This window comes from Rhododendron vialii, chromosome 8a (assembly GCF_030253575.1).
Source record: "Rhododendron vialii isolate Sample 1 chromosome 8a, ASM3025357v1".
NCBI lineage: Eukaryota > Viridiplantae > Streptophyta > Magnoliopsida > Ericales > Ericaceae > Rhododendron > Rhododendron vialii.
The window spans coordinates 33,022,129-33,033,245 of record NC_080564.1 but is presented as its reverse complement, the minus strand read 5'-3'; the positions used below and the strand labels follow the sequence as shown (position 1 = coordinate 33,033,245).

General features: G+C 37.4%; 1 protein-coding gene across 1 annotated transcript; it reads left to right on the top strand.

Annotated features, from left to right (window-relative positions):
* The first annotated feature begins 3,565 nt into the window (after nucleotides 1–3,565).
* On the top strand, nucleotides 3,566–7,685 carry LOC131335504 (uncharacterized). Its single transcript, XM_058370888.1, has 6 exons — nucleotides 3,566–3,941; nucleotides 4,042–4,174; nucleotides 4,713–4,816; nucleotides 5,990–6,134; nucleotides 6,251–6,391; nucleotides 6,623–7,685. Exons 1-6 carry the CDS (start codon nucleotides 3,901–3,903, stop codon nucleotides 7,469–7,471), a joined length of 1,413 nt encoding a protein of 470 aa, XP_058226871.1. The 5' UTR covers nucleotides 3,566–3,900; the 3' UTR covers nucleotides 7,472–7,685.
* Nucleotides 7,686–11,117: the final 3,432 nt, after the last annotated feature.

The window sequence follows — 11,117 nt, the reverse complement described above, 5'->3', positions numbered from 1 at the left end:
GTTGCAAACGCCTTCACCGCCGCCACTGGTGAAAGAGGGTCCTAGAGACTAGAGTGAGAAGCTCTCTAGAACTCTCTCCACCGAATTTTAACTTCTTTCAGTGGAACCTTAATAACAATAATGATTGATCGATATCAAAAACCTTAAAATGATTCAAAATTTAATTGTGAGGAAAGGGATCAATAACACAATTTTTTTTGGGAGGGGCACTCCTGTTCCTGTCAATTTTTATACAACTCCGCATCGGGATAGGAGCTACGTAAGACCTGTCTACCTTTGAAAGATGTATTGTTTAGATTAATACTCCGCAAAAAGAATAACTACAAACAAAAAAATTCCTAAAAAATTCCGGTTTCGAAAAAAAATCAACTTTTAGAAAAGAAAGGTAATTTCAAGCTCAAAAATCATGTGGTGTTTACGCAAATAATTTTCCTATCAATATGAATCTTGTTTGATAGATCTCATTGAGATCTTTTAAACAGTGCAAAAAAAATTAAAAAAACTATTTCTCATTTTCATTATATTTGAGCTTGAAATTACCTTCTTTTTGATAAGAAAGGTTTAGAAAGAAAGCGGAATGGGGCCTAGTCTACAAACACAATAATTTCTAGTGTCAAATTTAAAACAACATGCTAACGTAACAACATCTATGTTAAGATGAAGTGAGTTTTACTTTATTTTTGACAATCACCAATCAAACAATGAGAGAAATGCTACAATCACGTCCAAAATTACACACCCTCTTAAAAAACATAAAGGTCATGTGTGTGTATGAGACCCTTGTATTTTGTAAGAGGGTGTATATTTAGGTGTGGTTGTAGAATATTTGTCAAACAATTTTCTATTCGCATGATGCACAAGTATACCTATTATTAAGAGAAATTTTTACGCTTCTTGTTCGTTTTGATATTTGGATTTGGGAGAGAGATCGATATAGGGAAATAAAAATAATAATTAAATTTTTTTTTAAAAAAATTATGCGCTAAGAAAGAATCTAAAATCTCAAAACTCAAAACCAACATGCTCTGATGACTCTGGGATCGCCAATAATCTTTCCAAGCAACTAGAAACGATGGCCCACTTGGTGGAGATGAACTGTCCCTGATTCTGATTGGGCCCACAGGGACACTTTTTTTTTTGGCACAACTGGCAAAACTTTGCTTTATGGATTAGCTTAACCAAAAGTAACCGACTGGTTGACAGGGCATTGCCATATGTCCTTGCCCACAGCTGTTAACTACTAAGCACACACTCTTTTCTTGATGAATTCCAACCAGTTAATTGACTCGCTTTTAATAGCTTTGGTAGCAAGCAAAAAACCCTCTTCAGTGTTGCGTGTGGACAAATGGACAATACGTTATACATGCGGGGTGCTCGTTTTCCTTCCCGCCACCGATAGCGTTCCCGGGGTTCAACGTGGTGTTATCTACATGACTAGTGACGAATTAGACGCTATGGGCATCATGATTCGCTTTTATAGTAGCGGTTTTTTATTTGTTGGGAGTACGTATCACATAAAAATAACACATGGTACTCTAAAAGTACCCGATAATTGGCCGATATGCTCTATCCTTCGTGCCTAAACTTTGTTTAATTAGTTGTGTTAAATTAACAAACCAAGTCCCCTAAACCCCCACCAATTTCATTTTCATGATTCCCCTTTCTGTATTTTGTTTTGTGAAAATGATTTGTCTATACGATGATAACGATGTTTGGAGATCTAAATTAAGAATTCAGCGATTGAACTTTGAAGTATCAGATTCCAAACCTAGGGTGTACCATTTTGATGGTCCATATTTAAAGGTGTTCCACTTTAACTGTCTTTTTATAAAATGGTTAAAGCTCGTTGATGAGAAAGGGTCCATGATTGGACTCGGCCTAACAGAATGTTTTATAGGAGTATTTTTTTTTTCATGGTCGGTGAGACTTGAGCTTTGGTCTGATCAATTTACTAGATCCGGTGGCGTCATCTACAGCTGTCTGTGTAGTCTTGAGCAAAGTCGTACACGTGCGCGAGAGCGAAAGCCGAAAGCATATTTCAAATTACTGAAAATTCGTGAATACGGTACCAATAAATAATGTTCTTGAAAGTTGTAGGACTACAGGAGTATGTAATAACATATGAGTATCCATTATTAACGGAAAAAAGAAAAGAAAAAATAAGTTGTACTGGTTATTCCATTTGTGGAAAATTTTATCTTGCCCCATGATTGTCATCTCTTCTCCAAAATCATGAAATTTTTCTAAATGATATATTTGTAATTTTGGTTAAAATTTACAAGGCAGTTCAATTGACAATTAAGTGCACATTTTGTAGTTTTGTCACCACAAAAGCAAGCAATGAATTGTGTATGCTAATCTTCCAAAGAAGTTTCCTCCTCCAAACTCTATTCTTTCCTTCTTGTGGGGTAATATTATGTGTTTTTTGCCAAGTTATTTTCTTCTGTTAGTTTTTTTTTTGGTTAAAATCTTTCTCATACCGTACCTGTTAATTACTCCAGCTAACATTCCCTATTCAAACATTAAATTTTCACCTGAAACATTTTGAGAAATATACAATTTTAGGCACCCAATTATTTCTTTCGAACACACAATTTTTATTAGGCTCGAGCCTGAATTCCAAATAATAAAAGCTAAAAAGAAACTAAATACTCTAGAATACTTATTTCTAAAATTGCAAGAGTTTTTCACAAAGTAAGCGAAATCAAAATAATAAAAGCTAAATTTACCATTTCCAGAACTTAATATTTCAGGCCACGTTCCGCTAAGAAAAACAAGTATTTATATTTAAAATCCCTATCTGCATCACAATTCAAAACATTCACGACTTCGGGCAAATTATTTATATGGTTAATTTTTAATTAGCCAGAACATGAATTAACACATGCTTGTTTTCCTTCATTTATTATTAGAGTAGTACAATACAAAATCAGTATATCTATATTCTTTCTAGGGAATGACTTCGGTGTCCCCGGTCATTTTGGAGACACCGTAACTTTTGGCATAAAAAAACCACTATGAGCATAACCAAAATCTATTATGAGCATAACCAAAATCATTATGAGCATAACAGAACCATAACAAGGCATAACTTGTTTGTTATGCCTTAGTTGGTTTTTTGGATATTCTTTGATTATGCCTTATTTGGGTTATGTTATGCTTGTAATAGGTTTTAGTTATGCTCTACATCCACTCTATGATTTATGTGTGCATCTGTGTGTTCAACCTTAAAACATGGGATTCCTAAATTCAACCAACAGATCATCGTCAACAGTTTGTCTCCCTCCCCGCGTTTTCCACTCTCCGTCTCTCTTTCATTCTTTCCCGATAAGCTCACCCAACTCTTCACATTCCCCAATTTACCCTCAACTTCCACGCCCACTCCCTTCCACCATCCGATGCCAATTCCGTCAATTCATCTCTAGTATTTAATACTAATCCCTTTGTTTTAGGGAGAGAGAGAGAGAGAGAGAGTCCTGCGTGGCAAGGACTTGATTCACCTGTTTTTCTGCATCTGATCATTCGGTCATTCCTATCCCTCTCTCTCTCTCTAAACGAAGAGCGAGATAGAGACATATCTTCTGATCAAAAAAAAAAAAAAAGATAGAGACATATCTTCATTTATGTACATGCAAGCTAGTTGTATATATATCACTGTGTTTTCCAGTTCCTTCACAACTCTGCAAGTGTATAGAGATTCTCTCCTCCTTCTCTCTCTCTCTGTGGCCAAGTTTCTTGCTTTCTCTCTAAAAAGACTTCTTTTCTTTTCATTTGGGCTTATTAAATGCGAAACTTGATCTGCATTTAAGGAACATTTTTGTGGTTCTTTAAATTGGCCTCTCTCATTCATTCGCCTAATCCTCAAACTTTTCCAATAAAAACCCAAGCAAGAGATCAAACATGTTCGACGGGCTATTGAAAAGCAAGTTCTACTCAAAATGGTTGGTATTCGAAACCCAAATCGTCTGTGTCTTTCTTATTGATCAACTTGATTGGTTTGATATAATTCATGATTTTCTTTTGTGGGTTCTTGGTTTTTAGCAAGACAGCAATCAAGCTAACGAAGACACGAATCGAGATGATAAAGAGGAAGAGAAACGCAATGCAGAAGTACCTGAGGAATGATATCGCCGATCTTCTTAGAAACGGGCTTGACATCAATGCCTATGGCAGGGTAAGTTGGTTTTTTCTTCTTCTCTCGTTTTCTTTCCTTCTCATATTGAATGGTCTATTCAATTTTCCGTTCCGATTTTTAATTCCTTTATCTGGAAATCGAATTAATGCTTTTAATTCACCTGTGTGTGTGTGTGTGTGTGTGTGTGTGTGTGTTTTCTCTCCTTTCTTGGTATTATGCTCTCTTTTCGAATTGGGTTTTCTGGAATTCGAAGCCTATTTCCGTTTTTTTCTCTTTCTCTTGGTATTATGTTCTTCCTTTTTTCTTGTTTTATGTTCTGTTTTCGAATTAGGTTTTCTTCAAATCGAAGCCAACTTTCATTATTTGTCGTTGCGTGCGTTGTGTTTAATTTACGTTTCCTTTCTGTTTCCCAATTGGGTTTTCTGAAATTGGAAGCCTGTTTTCAGAGCTCTCTCTCTCTCTCTCTCTCTCATGGTGTCTGATTCGTAAATATATGGGGATACACACACATTTCCTTCCTTTTCCGCAGTCATAATTTGTATACTAACTTGGAATTTATTGGCAATTAATGAAACAGGCTGAAGGGCTTCTGGTTGAGCTGAACATGTCAGCCTGCTATGATTTCATCGACCAATTTTGTGGGCTTATCTCAAATAATGTTTCCCTAATGAATAAACAAAGGTATCTATCTATCCATGATTTATGGCTAATTTGCAAACAATATTCTGATTGATTTGTTGCAAAATGCTTAGCAAATGCTAAAACAAAGATATCACAAGCTAGTTATTCTCGTTATTTTTATTATGTTACTTATTTTGCCGGAAAAAGATTCACCGGCAGATAAAACTGTTTTTTTTTTCCCGTCCTGTAGTTGCTGAATCGTTGCTTCAATCTGTTCACACTCTAATTAATTGCTAGGATTTTTTTTTGGGTCTACTGCGAAGCATATTTTTGTTGGTTTTTCTTTTAGTTTCTATCGAGACATTCGTTGATGACATAGCCATGGAGTGGTTAGACAAGTTTCATAGGCTTTGGAAGCATACACCAAAGGCTAAGGATAGCACGAGCATCAAGAAGGCTTTTTGGTCCGAAAATAAGTGTCCTTGGTAGTTGGTAGTTCAAGGGTCATCTATGGTAGTTTGGTAGTTAAAGGGTCATCATGAATTAAGTGTTTGCATTGATAGTTGAAAGGGTCATCACGTATTTAGTGTTTGCATTAATACTCATCTAGATGCATTAAACACATGCTAGTAGGTTCAATGTACGCATATATCTAGGTTAGGTTCATTTCATTTAAAGTTCTAGGAATTCGAAGAGTCTTTCTCATGGATTATAAATTGAGATGTAATCTTTCATTTGGAATAGAGTTGATTAATGAATTGAGTTTACAAGGTTAAGGCCTTTGTAATTGGGGTTTGGGCTGCGGTCCTTCCTTGCAGAAACTGCCTAGCCCTTGCGAGGGTAAAGCACATCTCTCTCTCTATCTCTCTTGACTTCTTCTATTCTCTCATTTCTTCTACTTTGCGCACTTATCCAAACAATATTCTTATTTCCCCACCCAAAGCACCGCGATTCTAGTTGTAGGCAGCGATACGCTAAGGGTTCTAAATCTGTCCTACATCATTCGTGTAGAGAACAATCCTAACGCAAGATAAGTAGTTTACAGTGTATTCAAACTGAAATTGAAAGACGCGATTGGGTAAAAAAATTGCAATGTCGATGGTTAAGTTGCGGTGGCTATATTCCGTAGTGTTTCATACGAAATGCTAAGGTCAACATGATGGATTACATAAGCTTAATATTTCAGGTATTGTAATAAACAATCTTCGCTCTTGTTTATTTTTATTTTTATAGGGAATGCCAGGAGGAATGCAAAGAAGCAGTATCGTCTCTGATGTTTGCAGCAGCACGATTCGCTGATATGCCAGAATTGCGTGAGCTCAGAAGTGTATTTGCTGACAGATACGGGAATTCCATCGAAGCTAACGTCAACACAGAAGTACTTATCCATGATTTCACTCACGAATATAAAATGCGCAGTTTCTTGGAACGATTTTACTGATTCAGAAGTTTTTTTACAAGAAAATAAACTGACAAGCTGATGGTTATGCTCAGTTTGTTGAGAAGCTGAAGGCTACGCCTCCTACAAAGGACGTGAAGCTTCAACTACTCCTGGAGATAGCGCTCGAGTCTGATTTACAATGGGATTCCAAGGCTTTGGAACAGAAGCTCTATAATCCGCCAGCGTCTGAACAAGTAAGCTTCCAAACACACCCTTATCCACCATTTGATTAGTTCACTCATACGAAGGGACTATGAAGTCTCGTTTTTTGAAATAATTACACATTCGATGCCTGTTTTTCTGTTGAGCATAGGACATGGTAATACCAAAGAATGCCAGATATGACTGGTTGTGTTTTGCGTAATGTTCGTAAATATTGTGCTTTTGGAAACATATCTGATTTTTTTTTTCTCTGTGTTTTGCAGACCCGGTCTAAGAATAAAAGCGTTGAGAAATACAACGAGGAACCTGTCAGAAAGACAGACAAACAGGTTTCCAAGAATAAGCAGCAAAATGTGAGGGATTCTGCTCCAAAAGGGAACAAGGAGGATTTTCCATCTTATGGAAGAAAGCAAGTTGGTGATGATATTCGAGGGGGAAGTATAGACCAAAAAGACCGACAGACAAGTTCGAATTCAGAAAGCAATGTTGCTCAGGGAACAATCGATGATGACAACAAAGCCTTCTTCAACAGATTTACTCCCCCTCCTTACACCAAACCAATAACTGGTGAAACTGAAAAAGACAGTTCCGAGGCTTCTTCAGGTGATCACCCGGAGGATAATCATCATCGCGATGATTCAGTTGGCGAAGAAACTGATAAGCCAAAACCAAGATCAGTTCGAAGGAGACCTTTGAAACCTCCAGCAGATCATGGCACGAGGCGAGACCCTGCCAAACAAGGCCTTGAAAACGAAAACATGGGCGGTCAAGGTCAAAAGGACGAGGAGGAGAGGGCAATAGACAGGCTCTTGATGCATTACAGTAGGAAAAATGCGCCTTATGTGGTGGACAAAGCAAAAGCAGATATAAAGCCGCCTCATTTGCAACAATCCAGAGCGGACATCAGCGACAATCCCTCAAGGAGCAGAACCAAAGATGGTCTTCCGGTTCGAGCAGCGTCTCTCCCTCTCGAGCCAATGAGCCCGGTTGAGAAGGGTAAAGGACACGTTCGGGCATCTTCGTATGAACCGGCTGCTGCTGGGCCTGTGCATCCTAAGCTTCCAGATTATGACGACTTTGTTGCAAGGCTAGCTGCTTTTAGAGGGAAGTAAAAGGTCAAGCTAATAAGTAACCATTATAATTAACTTATAAGCTGTAGATTCCCCTCTTCTTTTCACAGTAGTAGTATTTTTTCATTCTTGACACAGTTTGTGTCCACCACTATGTTCTTCTCCACATTTGTATGATTCTTTGCTGGATTCTTTGTTCATATGTTTCAGGAATATTTGTAGAAAACTGTATATGTGATACATTCTTTTAGTTGAAGGTGTTCACTTTACGGGGGCTAGATTCCACCCTATACTCGAGATGTTCCAGCCCCTTGCTAGCGCGGAGCAAGCACATGGAGGACTAACCACCTCCACATGTTGGTGCAACATTGGGAAGCGCCTTATGTCCGCCGTTTAGCGCAGGTTTTCCGCTGCCCTTTAAAGATTAAGTTGCGCCCTCTCCTAACAGCAATTGTTTTTGCAAAAGTGCTACACACACAACGGTTGTGTAAAACACAACACACAACCAATCTCTAGCCGTCCATTGCTGTAATAAAGGGTCAAGATTCTCTCAAACTCTTCCTAATAAAAATTAAACTTTTCCTTGGAAGAGTTTTTATAAAATCTAGACCGTCTAAATACATCTGGACGGTCAGAATTACGTACACAACCAACACAACGGTTGCGCAAGTAGCATTTTTGTTGTTTTTGGGTGAGTTAGTTAGCACCTGATTCAACATAAGGCTTTGTTTGGGCTGTGTAAAAAGTTGTCAATTTTGTTTTGAAAATAATAAAAATCGACCATAATTTCAGAAACAAACCACTGAAAAAGAAAGCAGATAAAAAAAAAAATCCTCTGGAAAACTAAAAATTACTCCAAAAAAACATATTGATGAAACTTTTTTGTGAGTATACCTCCAATTTTCGTTATTTTCTCTCTATGTTTTTGATACCTATACAGGAAATGAAAAAACAAAAACACAAAAGAAAATAATCATTTTCCCAAGCGGTAGTCTCTTGTATTTCGTCCCAGCAAACACGTCGGAGCTGTGTTTCAATGGATGACAGGGAGTCATACCCGCCACCGCAATCGGCTCCGCCGCCAGCCACTTCCGCAATTGCCGGAGACCTTTGCGCTGGGCTCATTAACTGATGTAGAATTTTTTAATTAATTAATTAAATCACGCATTTTTTAACTCAAGTTTGCCAAACACGGTTTGAAGTTGGAACCGCATATAAGCGTGTTCAGAAAGGGGATTTTACCAAAAAATATATAGTATTATAATTTAGGCTCTGTTTGGACATGTAGACAATTAAAAAAATTATAAAAATTTCCCTCCCCCTTATTTGGTTTGGGAAGAAAGGGTTAAGAAAATAGAAAAACAAAGTTAAGCATAATATATGTTTTACATTTTCCTCGCACATTTTTTCCCTTTTTCTTTTCATTTCCATGTGTTCCAAACGGATTGAGGCTCCGTTCCGGAAATCTTCTTAAAAAATAAGTACTTATTTTGCCACTTCTCATTCAAAAATAAGGCCATCCACAGTGGTATAATCAAATGCCAATTGTTTTTAAAGTTAACAATGTTGGTGCAAAAGATTACTCACAATAGTATAATCAAACTTAGCAACATCCTTAGAAATAATCAAATTTTGGGTTTTGGATAACCAAAACTAACAACCTTTTTCAATAATCAAAATTTGTAGATCCTACACTACATAAGTTAACTAGTTCCAAAATTTGTATACACACGTGTTTCAACTAGTATTTTCTTCTTCCCTTCTTCGCCCACTCTTTTTTTTTTTTGGTTTAAAAAATAAAATTGAAGAATAAAAATTTTATGTAGCCAAGCTTTTTCACTACTCTATATCTTTTTCACTTCACCAACAAACTATTTCTCTTTCTTTTCCTCCAAAAGTGAAACTCATATCTCTCGATCATCTATAATTCAATCCATCGTCGCCGGATTAAGGTGTTTTACTCTTCTTTCCTGTTTCTACTACCCACCCCCGAAAAAAAAAATGGAAAAAATCATAATAGGAGGCAAGTAAGTCGCCGATTTTTTTTTCAAAATTAAGAAAGGGAATCGATATATTTTAACTCATAAAAAACGTAAATGGAGGGAAGTGAATAACGGGAAACAGGGGGGAGAGAGAATGAAATTGTAGTGGACCCCATATTTTGATTATAGACTAGAAGTGACCATAGTGAAGCTTAACATTGTTAAGCTTAACAACCTCTTAAGTGAATAATCAAAAGCTGATGTGTCGACTTTTGGTTATTCTTTTTTGATTATACCACTGTGGATGGCCTAAGAAGGGTCATTCCACAAAACTCAAATAAAAAGTTCCTTTCACATTTTTAAACTCAAAAATAATGTAAATGAAAAAAAAAATTCAAATTTTTTTACATTGTATTAAAGATCTCAATGAGATCTATCAAACAAGATCCATAGTGGTAAGAAAATTATTTGCGTAAACACATGATTTTTTAGCTTGAAGTTGCCTTATACAAAAAATAAAACTGTTGCTAAGATAATGGACACCGGCGGAGGAAAATCGTACCGGCGGCGGCGCCGGGCCCTCTCCGGCCACCGGACGGCCGATCCAAGCCGTCCAAAAATTCTAAAAAAAAAAACCGAGGGGCCTTGCGCGGGAATCAACGGCATCCGAGGTGCGTAGGGTGCTTGATCCGAGCACCCCTTTTCCGTGTATATATGATCAACACCCTACACGGAAAAGGGGTGCTCGGATCAAGCACCCTACACGCCTCGGATGTCGTTGATTCCCGCACTAGCCCCCAAGGTTTTTTTTTTTTGAATTTTTGGACGGCTCGGATCAGCCGTCCGGTGGCCGGAGACGGCCCGGCACGGCCGTTGGTACGATTTCCCTCCCCGGCGCCCATTGGTACCTATGTAAATTCTGAAAAAATAAGTATCACCTTCTTATGTTTTTGGAACAACCCTTATTATTGGACAAAAAATAAGTTCTTATTTGTTTTCTGGAACGGGGTCTGAATGTGATTAATCGGTTTTATGTCATACATTCTATTTGGCGGGTGGAGAGGGATGGGATAAAAGCCTTGAAGAGATGGATCCCGTGTCTTGAATCAAACAGTTCACAAACGAGTCTTTATCGAATCAAATTTTAAACAGTTTACGAATGACTTGGCTCATTTGCCGCCCTACCTATATAAGAAATATTGTTAGCAAATTTGGAGATTAATCTAAGAGTCAGTCTCAAAATGAGAGAGTCCGCATTTTAGTTAAAATGTGGACCTCCTCATTTCTTCTATTTTTCGATTGAATTTCGATGATCTGAGCCACTCAATGTATTCAGAACGTGATTTTAAAAGTATCAGCCAGAAATCGGCAAAAAAAAAAGATCGGAAAGGGTTTCATCTGAGCAGTTTTTGTTTGAACCGTTCGATAAAAAATAAACAAAAAATGTTCGGATGAAGCCCTTCCCGATCTTTTTTTTTTGCTGATTTTTCGCAAGTACCCTTAAAATCACGTTTTGAACACATTGAACGGCTCGGATCATTGAAATTCGATCGGAAAAGGAAAGTCCACATTTTATTAAAATGACGTGGTCCTCGTTAAGAGCCGGACTGATTAATCTAATTACTGGAAAATACGTAGAACGCGATAAGACGACTTGGCCAAAATAATCTAATTTATTCACCGGGCAACCATGTTTGCTTTTTTTT